The sequence below is a fragment of the Desmodus rotundus genome, chromosome 6 (genome assembly GCF_022682495.2).
Source record: "Desmodus rotundus isolate HL8 chromosome 6, HLdesRot8A.1, whole genome shotgun sequence".
In the NCBI taxonomy this organism is placed as follows: Eukaryota; Metazoa; Chordata; class Mammalia; order Chiroptera; family Phyllostomidae; genus Desmodus; species Desmodus rotundus.
The window spans coordinates 133,207,174-133,220,069 of NC_071392.1; the positions used below are offsets into that span (position 1 = coordinate 133,207,174).

At 39.8% G+C, this 12,896-nt stretch overlaps 1 protein-coding gene and 1 pseudogene across 4 annotated transcripts in view; one reads left to right on the forward strand and one right to left on the reverse strand.

Annotated features, from left to right (window-relative positions):
- Positions 1–12,896, reverse strand: part of RALGAPA2 (Ral GTPase activating protein catalytic subunit alpha 2) — a 374,904-nt gene that overhangs the window by 240,972 nt on the left and 121,036 nt on the right. For all 4 annotated transcript variants that reach the window (XR_006655322.3, XR_006655321.3, XM_024559518.4 and 1 more), the window contains exons 13-14: positions 12,069–12,217; positions 7,170–7,281 (exon numbers count right to left, since the gene is read on the reverse strand). Coding sequence is in view for 2 of the 4 variants with exons in the window: in XM_024559518.4 (XP_024415286.1) it covers positions 7,170–7,281; positions 12,069–12,217 (261 nt within the window). In the remaining 2 variants the exon portion in view is untranslated. The remainder of the gene's footprint in view (positions 1–7,169; positions 7,282–12,068; positions 12,218–12,896) is intronic.
- On the forward strand, positions 3,344–4,620 carry LOC112304065 (mitochondrial 2-oxoglutarate/malate carrier protein pseudogene; annotated as a pseudogene).

Here is a 12,896-nt window from a genome sequence, read left to right on the forward strand (position 1 = left end):
TAAAGAATTACTCATCTGGACAGGTAGGAGGGGCACAGATGGGGAGCAAGGGCAGAGGATGTGATGTGGAGGTGGCCAGATGGTGGTGGTGCTGGCCAGCAGAATTGACAGTCCCACATTCACATGTGGCAGATAAAAACCAGGAGGGACACCTGGAGAGCAAGAGATCACAGCCCCAGGCCAGACTGCACAGTCCAGGGTCCCAGTCACATGTGGCAGATAAAAACCAGGAGGGACACCTGGAGAGCAAGAGATCACAGCCCCAGGCCAGACTGCACAGTCCAGGGTCCCAGTGCAGGGAAATAAAGCCTCATAACTTATGGCTGTAAAAACCAGTGTGGGTTGGGGCCATGGAAGAAATGGCCAGTCTCTCAGGACTGTCCATTTAAAGGGCTCCCATGGTCCTAGAACATATGCAAACCATCCACTCTGGAAATTACCAGCAACAAGGGGCACCAGTTGCATACGGAGAAGTGGGTGAAGTGACTGGAGATGGGGCAAGGGCTGCGCAAGAGGCATTGTTCCCTCTCTCACCCCTCCCCCACAAACAACACCACAAAGCTGTGAAGTGGGTTGACCCACCCTGGTGAGTACCTAAGGATCCTCCCCTTCTAAGGTAACAGATGCACCAAGACAGGGAGTCAAAGCAGCTCTATCAAAAAACACAGAAAAACAGCAGGCTGCCAAATCGAGGAGACAAAGAAACATGGCCCAAATGAAAGAAGAGAGCAAAACTCCAGAAAAAGAACTAATCAAAATGGAGAAAGCCAACCTATCAGATGCAGAGTTCAAAACACCGGTGATAAGGATGCTCAGAGAACTCACTGAGTACAGCAAATGCATAAGAAAAGAAATGAAGGCTACAATAAGTGAAAGAAAGAAAACTCCACAGGAAACCAAAAGTGAAGGGAAGGAAGTGGAGTTCACATCAATAACTTGGAACATAAGGAAGAAATAAACAGTCAACCAGAACAGAATGAAGAAATAAGAATTCAACAAAATGAGGAGAGAATAAGACAACTCTAGAAGACCTCCAAAAGTGCCAATATCTAAATAATAGGGACGCTGCAAGGAGAAGAGGAAGAGCAAGAAATTGAAAACTTATTTGAAAAAACTTCCCTAATTTGGCAAAGAAAATAGATATACAAGTTCAGGAAGCACAGAAAGTCCCAAACAAGTTGGACCCAAAGAGGAACACACCAAGGCACATCATGACTAAAATGACAAAGGTTAAAGATAAACAGAGAATCTTAAAAAAAGTAAGAGAAAGGAGGAGAGTTACCTACAAAGGAGTTCCCAGAAGACTAGTAGCTGATTTCTCAAAAGAAACTTTGCAGAGGCAAGAAGGGACTGGAAAGAAGTATTCAAAGTAATGAAAAGCAAGGACCTACAACCAAGATTACTCTATCCAGCAAAGCTATCATTTAGAATGGAAGGGTAGATAAAGTGCTTTCCAGACAAGGTAAAGCTAAAGGAGTTCATCACCAAGCCCTTATTATATGAAGTGTTAAAGGGACTTATTTAAGAAATAGAAGATCAAAACTATGAACAGTAAAATAAAAACAATCTCACAACTATCAACAACTGACTCTAAAAAACAAAACCAAACTAAGCCAAAAACTAGAACAAGAACAGAATCATAGATATGGAGATCATATGGAGGGTTATCAGCAGGGAGGGGAAAAGGGAGAATGGGGGATAAGGTACAGGAATTAAGAAGCATAATTGTTAGATACAAAGTAGACAGAAGGATGTTAAGAATAGTGTAAGAAATGGAGAAGTCAAAGAACTTATATGCATGACCCACAGACACGAACTAAGGGGCAGGGGAGGACTGTTGGAGAGAAGGGACCTACTGGGAAAAGGGGGGCAAAGGGGAAAAATTGGGATAACTGTAATAGCATAATCAATAAAATAAAAAATAAATAAAATTAAGAACAATGCAAATTAAAAATTAAAACAATTTTTATCATTTATCAATACTTTATTATATATTTTTATTGTGACTAAAATGTTAGCTTCTGTTTATTAATTTTTATACTCCTATTTTCAAAATGAGTTTGAGGCCATTACCATAAAGTATATATGTACAATGAATTTCATAAACAGATCAAAAATATAACCATAAGTAGAGTACAAGGGGAAAGCAGGGACTAGCAATATTACCAGGACTCAGGTTCTTGTTTGGCTATAGCACTGGCTCCAGGTTTAAAAGCAGATGTTTTAGTGTGGTAAGATGCCCTATATCGGGAATCTAGCATTAGCTTCATTTCATTGATTAAGTATAGAACAATGACTCTCTACACCTTATAGAATTAATCTTAGCAAATCTTGCAAATGTGTATACAGACGTGTTGAATCATCATCATAATTCACAACTAACAACACTTCCACACAGAACAAAATGGAGTGGCACCTTTGGGCACAAACGCAGGGTACCCTTTGAATAAGTTACCCTTTCTAACAGGAAGAGGGAAAGAGAGCCCTAGTCTCTTGGTTCTGTCACTATCTTGGTTTGTGACCTGGGCAATTTACTTGGCTCTTTTGGAATCCTATTTCTCGTTAAAAATAAAAGGCACCTCCAAGTTTCTCTCAGCACTGAAATTCATGTTTCATCAAACATATCTTGGCATACAAACTATATAAAAAACACCTTCATTCGTAATGGCTCCTACTATAAATAGAAGGACCATAGTCCAAATTTCCTGATATATTGTACTTTCATAGCTTCAGGCATAAGGTCACAGCACTACCAAGAGATTAAAACATCATGTATGGCAATCAGCATTATTTGGAAAGTATTTAAAACTAAGTAAACCTCAACTATCACTTGAAGAAAATTTGCCAGCACAAATAATCTACTGATAGAGGAAAAAAACCTAAACGCTAAAGGAAAAATTAAAAAAAAAAAAAAGAAAAATGGCAACTTAAAATTTTCTGTCCCCTTTAATAATCTCCTTACTCAAATTAAAAAAAATTAAGTATCTGGCAATTGTAGACAGTCCACATGACCAAATGAATAATAATTAGATGGCACATTTTAATTTTACTATGGGACTAAGATAATACCCACTTGATTGCCCAGCAGCTCTGTGCAAACCTTTCACACACCCCGCCCCCTTGGATCTCACAAAAGCACTTGAGAAGTCAACATATGATCATCTATCCCAAATAACTCCTCTCTCATTTTTATGACAACCCAGAAAGATAGGAAGGAATCCTTGTCTGATTGTGACAGATTAGGGAAGAGACTCAGAAAGGTGAAGTGATTTGCTAAGCCACACAGCCAGCAATGCCAGAATGGGGATCAGAAGCCAGAATCTAACTCCCTGACCTGAGAGCCATGGGGTTTTGTGTGTGCATCCTTGCCCCTGTTGCACATGAGGTATCACCTTGGGTGCAAAAGGGGCCTCACATGCATGGACCGTCTGTCAAAGGCCATCAAGTGACAGCAGCGACAGCGAGTCCTGGGGCTGCCAGGATGGATGGGGAAACCCATACCTCCCCTAAGCTGGCCAAGTTCCTGTTTGGGGACTTGGTGGTGATGGGATCTACAGTTTTTGTGCAACCCCTGCACCTGGTGAAGAACCCGATGCAGCTGAGTGGGGGAAGAAGCTAAGACATGACAGTACAAAACCACCTTCCACGACCTCACCAGTAACCTTAAGGCACAAGAGCTGAGGAGCATTTACACCAGATGTCAGCTGGTCTACCATGCTAGTCCACTTACACCACCACTCGCCTTGGCATCTATACTGTGCTATTTCAACACCTGACTGGGGTTGATGGTATACCCCCTAGTTTTCTGTTGAAGGTCCTGGTTGGCATGACTGCAGGTCCAACGGGTGCCTTTGTAGGAACACTAGCTGAGGTGGCTCTTATTCACATCATGGCCAATGGCCTGCTTTCAGCTGACCAGTGCTATGGCTACAAAAATGTGTTCAATGACCTGATTCAAATTTCCTGGGAGGAGGGGTCCCCACACCATGGAGGGGCTGCATCCCTTCCATGGCTCGGGTAGTTGTTGTCAATGCTGCCCAGCTCACCCCTTACTCTCAATCTAAGCAGTTCTTACTGGACTCAGGCTATTTCTCTGACAACATTCTATGCCACTTTTGTGCCAGCATGATCAGTGGCCTGGTCCTTACTGTTGCCCCCATGCCCGTGGACATTGTCAAGACCCAGATCCAGAACATGAAAATGACTGATGGGAAGCCAGAATACAAAAATGGGCTGGATGTGCTGGGCAAGGTCATTCACTATGATGGCTTTGTCATCCTGTGAAAGGGCTCTATACTTTACTACACCCGCTTGGGTCCCCACAATGTGTTCACCTTCATCATCTTGGTGCAGATGAACAATGCCTACAAGCATCTTTTCCTCAGTGGCTGAAGGCAGGCAAAGGGCCTGGAACAGGTATGCTGAGGTTTCCACTTGCCTGCTACTCCTATAGTCAGCATGCCCCTGGGAGGCCTGGAATACTGCCCTGGGCTCCTTTAATTATTTTCCCTCCACAGTGTGGTTTCTTCCTCTGCAGTAAACGACTTTGGTCTGTCCTACCCCTGCTCCAGCTTACCCTGGTTGTCCTGATCCTCATGACTTCTCTGTCCCTGGATGTGCCTTGGGAGGAGCTGAGAAACTGAGGATTCTTCAGCCTCCTCTTTGGTGTTAGTTTCAGAGCACATAGGACAGCAGAAGATCCCCCGTCTCAGTAAAGAAACCAGGGCAAGAGCTGAGGAGACCAGAGAGAGCAGAAGCCATCAAAATGGTGAAAGGGTCTGCAGTGGGAGGATGTGGCCTTTCTCCCTTCACCTCACTATGGACATAATTAATAAATTAGAATGATAACATTAAAAAAAATCTAAATCCCAAAAGCTCATCTTCTCTCCACTATTTTATGGTTAGGTTCTTTTTTTTTTTTTAAGATTTTATTTATTTATTTTTAGAGAGAGGGGAGAAGAGGGAAGGAGAGAAACATCAATGTGTGGTTGCCTCTCATGTGTCCCCCTACTGGGGACTTGGCCTACAACCTAGGCACGTGCCTTGACTGGGAATTGAACCAGCGACCCTTTGGTTTGCAGACCGGCACTCAATCCACTGAGCCATACCAGCTAGGGCTCATAGTGAGTTCTTAATTTAAGCATTCTTCTTGATCCATCTAACCACTGCCAAAATAATAATAAAACAACAACATCAAAATCATTAATAATCATGGACTCAAAACTAATCTTCACGTAAGATCTGACAAGATTTCTCCATTAATGAGGGGGATTTTCTTCCCCAAACCAAAACCAACTAACCAACCAAACAAAAAACACAGGTCCACAATAGTCTTGCTTAACTTGGTGACAAGTTCTCACTCTAATTCCATTATGTACATGCAGGGCCAGGCAACTGGTGACAAATGAGGCCTAAGTGCCCACCAGCCTCAGCTTCGCATCAGTCCGTATCACTTGGCAGCCCCAGTCCCAACAGAATGGAGAAATCAAGATGCTGACAGTGAGATTCTCCAGCAAAGTCGGAGAAAAGTGAGTAGAGTATCTGTATTTCCAAGGGGAAGCAAAGTAAGTGGTTCATACCACTGTTGAGGTAAGAGGACAACAAAGCATGACCCTCACAAAAGGATGTATAAACCACTACAAATACCCAATAACTAGGCAAGGCAATCAGAGTCCAATTTCTGTAGCCTCTTCTACATTTTTCATCAGGTTGAGATCATTCAATCATATTAAATTATTAAAAATTAATATGAACAGTTGAGTTTTCTTACATTACAATGGGAATAATATGTTTTATTTAAAGAACTAATTTCTCTTTTTATCACCTTCATTTACATATCCTATCTATAGTCTAGATATGCTCTTTATATTCTCCAAAACCAGCTTTATATCAACTGAGAGAAGTTAGCTTCTCCCTGTAACTGTCCCTTCCAGCTGATAATACAGCATACTTTCTCATGTTAAAATATTCAAAGTCATGTCCATCTATTGTACTAATGCCTTTGTGTAGAATGTCACAATATTTCAGAGTCCTTTCACACTGTTTCTTTCATAAATGCTTCATAAATTCTCTGTATCCCATAAATACTAGTGCTTTCTAGTAGTTGCAATAGGCTAGTGCCCTCAGGACCTTCAAAACTTCCACTTTCCAGGCAGCTATTTATCATCTGCCTTCTTGTCTCTACCCCTCAGCGTGATGTTAAATTTCTTGACCTTTCTCATTATATGAGATGCAAAAAACATACATCTCCTAAAGTCAGCCCAGCCTTCCTTACCTCATCCAGGACTTCACTTCTGTAGTATTCCTTTTGCTCCCACAAACTATGTTTTTCTCCCTCACCAAACCTTCCCCACTTGCAGGCAAACATACTTTAACACCAACCACCTTAAATCCTGCCCTCTAAACATGTTGCCCACTCCAGCTAGTTCCCTTTCCCTCCTCCCTTCCACATCAATACCTCTTGCAAAGCCTTGACTATACTTTCTACCTCCACTGCCCAGCTCTCGTTTTCTCCTCCATTCACTCCAAATGGGCCTCATTCTCCTAGAACACTCTCAACCACCTACCTACCTATTGTCAAAGTCACCGGTCCATTGGTCATTCCCCTCTTACCCAATATTCTTCTCCAGGTATCCAGACTAGTTTTCCTCCTAGCTCCCTGGCCATTCTTTCTCAGCATTTTGGCTGGCTTCTCTCCTTCCCCAATCATGGAAATGGCCCTCTTCCTTCTATGACATAAATTATCTCCCTAGGTAATCCCATCTGATAATGTGGCTTTAAACACAATTGTTCAACACACCAATGGCGCTCACATTTTTATTTCTAGCTTAAACTGCTCCCTGATCTTATTCCCATTCCCACACTTCTGTTCATCCTTTACTTCTTCACATCTACCTGGCTCTCCATCAAAGCCATCAGCTCTTGGTATTTTCCTAATTTCTATGAACTTCAAGCAAATCAAAAGAGGAAATAAATGACAAAGAGGTAAGGCATAAAAGAATCCTAGATTACAGCTTTTATGACAAAACTAAGCAAAATTTCTAATTAAATTTCTAGAAATTTAAGGTTAGTTTAATTTTTACTCTTAAAATTCTCTGTGATTAAAACTACTTTATTGTAAAATCTGATTCATTTTGTGCATTTGCAGTGTTTTAATAAAAAAGACTTACCCGAAACAGTAACCCTGCCAAACTCTGGGCAAACAAGTCCTTTATTTGTTTATCCTTTGGCTTCTGCAGGACAGCTTCTGTTATCCTGAGTAGTATTTGCAACATCTGTTCCCTGAGTCACCCAAAATAAAAGCTCATATTAATCACATCTCCAGAGCACTTTAATTTATAGATATGAGAAATTCTCTTAAGAACTCTGCAACATTGATAAACATGTATTACTCAAAAGTATTAAAAATTGGAATGCCCATTACATAACGAATACTATGTTTTATCAAAATAAGCTACCTTATGTTACAACAGTCCTAAAAATATGCCTCCTATGCCCACAATAATAGGCAGGATAAAACAGATATCATCCTGGCCTGATTATTCTCCCCTTGCAAAAAGGGAAAGAAGACTGTATCTCCACCTGTGCCTATCTGAACGTATACAACACCCTTTAATTTTCATATCCATTTTATTTAACCTCTAAGGTCTCCTTATCTATCTTTGTGATAGAAAATAAAACTTAACTTTCTGGTCTTCATTCTGCAGAGATATGCAGTCAGCATAATAGTATAACTGAACTGCACAGTACTCTTAAGGTAGGAAGGTTTGGAAAGGCCACTGTTGGCCACTTTGAGTAGCTTTGTGCCTGAAAGATCCTGACTCTGTACCACAAAGCACAACTGAGACAGCCGCAATCACAACATCTTAGTCACAGTGTACCTGGCAGAACGGGGTTTTTACGTAAAAGATCTTGGAAGAGTATAAAACACTAGATAGAAAGAATAACACTGCTAATTGTAATAGTAATAAGGTCTTCAGAACAGCCAAAGGGCATTTTTCGTTCTCGCAGATAACTTATGTTCTTCATATCAGAGAGTCTGCTCACTTTTTCTTATTCCAAATTCCATCTATGAACACATTATCTTTGGTATATAGGTCAGTCTATTTGTTCTCTGAAGGAAATCACCTCAGTTCCTTTTAACTTCTCCTTTGAGATCTTACTAACCATTGTTTATAACTTTCTCTTCGGCCTTACTGCTCTTTAGTGGTAAGATTGAGAGCTGGACAAAGTCATGAAGTCCAAGTCAGATGAGATATCTAAATCATAGTTCCTTTATACTTTTCTCATATTTCTGCACATTGGGATAGTTATTTTTTCATAACATGACATTGAACCTCATTAAACTTCTATGACCTCTAGGGATTGCCTACCCTACTTGCATCTGAGACCCCATTCGATTTTCGTCCTGGGGTTTGTTAGCATACATTGTCACTGCACTCAGTTCTACCTGTTTGCTTCCGCTATGCGCTGTCTACAGATTCCAGAGCAGGGAATAAGAAGACCTATCAAGTCATGAGAGATATGGGCTTATGTGCATGGAGTGGACAGTGACTGCAAAGAGGTAAGGAAAAAAATGGAGCAGAGCAGGGGACAGCCTGTCACTCACCACATTCAGGGTCCCCAGGCTCCTGTCATAGGTGGAGAGAAGGGCAGCCAGTGTCAGCACTGCCCGCTCACATTAAGTGATGCTTAAGACAGTGAAAAAAAGACCCCTTCCACACGAATAGTTATATACCCATCCTGCAACCATGATGAGAACAAGAGATGTAAAAATTTTAAATAAGACCTCAGTCATGGGAACTACTATCAAAAAATGCAAACCTGATCTAAGCAATGACTGACAAAGGTGTAACATGAATTAAATTTCTTAACCTATAAAAGCTTGCAAATCCATGAAATTCCCATAATTGTGGTCTGGAAGAATCTGAGAGTGAAAAATTGTCTCTACTTTGGAAAGATTTTTCCTAACAGTTTTGACTTCAGCTTGTTTCCTTCTATTTTGTGAAACACTGACTTTTAGCAACTCTTCCTCAAAGGATCACTGCTCCAAAAAGGTAACAAACTTCTATCAGAGTATATGAAATTGTGTGTGTGAACTACCCTTGTGTTGGCAGGGTATTTTTTCCTGCACTCTTTATTACTTACACTGTCCTCATGATCTCACACAGATTATATTGTTGCTCATTCACACACCAGTGTTTACTATTTTGAGGCCACTTCTTAGCATTTCCCTGACTACAGCCCTGGTCTAGTGGCCGCCATCATCTATGGCCACAGACTTTTTTCTCCACCCACTACATGTCTTTTCTCCACATGGCCATCAGAGATCTTTTGGAAGCATAAATCAGATTTGTGTCATGCTGCTGCTCACACACAGAGATGTAGCCAGTGGCTTTCCTGTGGCCTGCAAGGAAGGCCCTGTGCAACCTGGCTATGACTGGCCCCCAGCCTCATAACCTCCCCCCCTCTCCCTTTCCCTCTGTCTGCTCCAACACATTGGCTATCATCTTATCCTGCCTGGAACATATTGTACTTGTTACTTGCTGTTCCTTCTACCAGGAATGCTCTTCCTTCAGACGTCCCAATGGCTCCTCTCTCCCTTTCCTCAAGGCTCTGCTCAGGAAGGCCTTCCCTGACACCTGATGAAAAAATCTACCCCACCCTACACTGCTCCCTTGTTTATTTTTTTTAACACTTTATACTACTAAAATTGCTTCTGTGATCATCACATTTCTCAGTCTGTGAGAATGCAACCCTCATGAGGGTGGGGACATTGCCTGTCAGTATCACAGAAGCAGAAGCTACGTAGGTCTTTATTGAACAAAAGAAGAAAAGGAGAGGTGGGAGAGGAAAAGAGCAAGGGAAGGAAGGGAATTCAGGAATTGTCTGGCTCTAAAATACATAAAAAAGTCTGCTAGGGATGAAGGCACATCCCTTTCTATACTCTACTGACTATTTTTTGGTGAGTATTTTCACCTATTTCTATAATTTGTTTCATTTTATACTTCTACTTGGAAATTTCTTAATTTTAAGGAACAGAAATGAATTGTATAATTTCATGTCCTACAATTTTCACTAAAAAAGCTTATAAAAATATCAAAAAACTACTAATACAATGGTATACAGAATTCATACAGTTTTCAAAGAAAAAACATCAAAAATATTATTGTTATAACTACGGTATCAAGGAGCAGATGTTGAAGATCAAAGCAGACCAGAATTTCTGATCACTTTTGATAATACTGATATAGCATTTAACTTTGCTTAAATCGCATTGTTTATCACTCCAATATTTCTAGCTTTAACAACTGCTTCTTGGCAAATAGTGCTAAGTTTAAAAGTGTGGGAAACATGACAGTGGAATATCTTAAAATAATCATTTTGATGCTTGTAGTTTATCTTAGTGAACTTTCTGCAAACAGGGTTCCTCTAGGCCTACCCTTCCCTCATCTGAGAAAGGAAAGGGCTGGCCTCAATGGCCCCTAAGGCCCCCGACAGTTCAAACCTAACTCAGTTTTATGGTTTCCACAATCTACAGACAGATCCTTTCAAAGCACCCTTTGTGCTGACTTAAGGATGTCCAGAAAGGCATCCAGAACACAGGCCTGGTAACAAAGACTGCCCAAACTTCCATGAAGGAAGTGTGATATCCGTGCTGCTCTGCAGCGGCCTCAGTGAACTGAAAGCCATTGCCAAATATCCCCCAAAGGAATGCTGACCGTAGCCAGGTGAGCAGTGAGGGCAGCTTATCTGCTGGCAAATGGTGGCTGGGTGAAAGGAACATGCAAAAAGTGGACTGGAGAGACATTTTAAAGGCAGAACTGAGAGGCTATATTTTCGATGCATTAAGAAATACAAAGCAGCTCTGAGGTGCTCTGGTGTGTGACTGAGAACCTCTAAAAATACCTCAGAAGCTCATGCGCTATGAGGATATTCATTTTGGAGAAGGGGATGTGAAAAAAACCTAATTCACTGTTAACCTCCAGGGATATTATAAAAACAGCAAACAAAAACAAAGAATAAAAATGAAACATCTTGCATAAGCATATTTTAACAATGCCACTATTATTTTTGACTCAGTAACTCTAACAATTTATCATTTAAAATAATTTGTTTTCCAAATGAATTTCAAACTTCAAGTTTGAAGAAACAAAAGTCAGTTAACAGCATTCTGGAGCAGGGCCTATGAAGAATGATATTGGGTTGGCCAAAAAATCCATATGGTTTTTTCCGTAAAATAAAAGACACATTTTTCATTTTCACCAATAACTTTATTAATTTGGATACTTGAGTATGTTGCCTATCTCCCACGTGGTATAACACTGATGGTTTTCAATTAATGTATTGATTTGATCACTGTCAACTTTAATGGTCTACCCAACCACGGAGTATCATCATCCAGTGAGAAATCTCCAGCAAACTACTTTTGAAACACATTTGATCAGTCACAGCACCTTCTCCATACACTAACCAAATCTTTTTTTTTGCATTTCAATTGTGTTTTTTACCTTTCTTGAAATAATTTAAAGCATAATATGCCAAAATGTTGCATATTTTCTTCCATATTTGATATTAAAATGGCTATGAAAAAACTCACCAATTTTGATGTTTTTTTTAATGCACCACTGATGTGACAGCTGTCACAATGCAATCTAACAAAGTTGTTTTGAATGAAGTTAAAGACAACTAAGCGCTACTAGAGCCATCTTACAGAAAAAAACAAACAAACTTTTGGGCCAACCCATTATTATAAAAACCTCAGTTATACTGCTTGTCCACAAAACTGTTTGATTAAAATGTCAGTTTAAAATGAAAAAGTCTACTATTAAAGTAATTTGACTACTTACTATTGATTCAAGAATATTTTAAAAACCAATAATGAAAATAAATGATCAAAATACTGAATATTTACCTTCTTCACAATTCACAGAAACTTTTACAGAAGACTAATCATCATCTTATTGGTAAGTTTCTAAAGCAATATAATATGAAACCTATAATATTTTAATTATTAAGTTGAAAAGCAGAAACATCTGTTTTACAATATTAATTTGAAATAAACTTACCACGTCCTTTTATTCATCGTAAGTTCCATTATCATGCGTCTAAAAATAATCAAAACAGCTTTACAAGCATCAACTTGTTCTTTCAAGAGTATGGGAACTTCAGCACATGGTTCCAGCAAAAAGACGTTTGCAGCATTTGTCAAAAATACCTTAAAATAAACAAGTTTTCCTTTAGAAACTATTAAACAAAAAATATGAACAAATTTTGCTTAAAAATAATGATACTTATTTCACTTTACCGATGAATCACCTTTGAGTTATTTCAATCAAGGCAAAAATACGGTACCAACACATACTGAAGATTTTTTTAATTCATCTCTTAGAATCACTCAAATATTGAGACATTTTAAAGACCTTTCTTAAAAAACATTACTATTACATATTATTAATATTGTGACTTTAGAAATTTCATGAATCAGAAGAGTTTTTTTAAATTTGACTTTAAGATTTTATTCATTTATTTTTAGAGAGGGAGTAGGGTGGGAGGAAAAGGAAACATCAATGAGTGACAGAAACATCAATCAGTTGCCTCTCACACGCACCCAACCAGGGACAGAACCTGCAATCCAGGCCACATGCCCTGACCCAGCATCAAACTGGTGACCTTTTGCTTGCCAGGATGATACTCAACCAACTGAGCCACACCAGTCAGGGCCAGAAAAACTTTTGAAGACCTTTGTTTGATATCTCCTCCAAAAAGAGAGAAAAAAAAGATATGATCACTGCCTCTGGATGAGAAATTATGGTGTGGGGGAGGGAAGAGGAAGAGACACAGTGATCAGAAAGCAGTTGGAAAGAACTATCTGATTATTGTTGAATCTCCCAGCA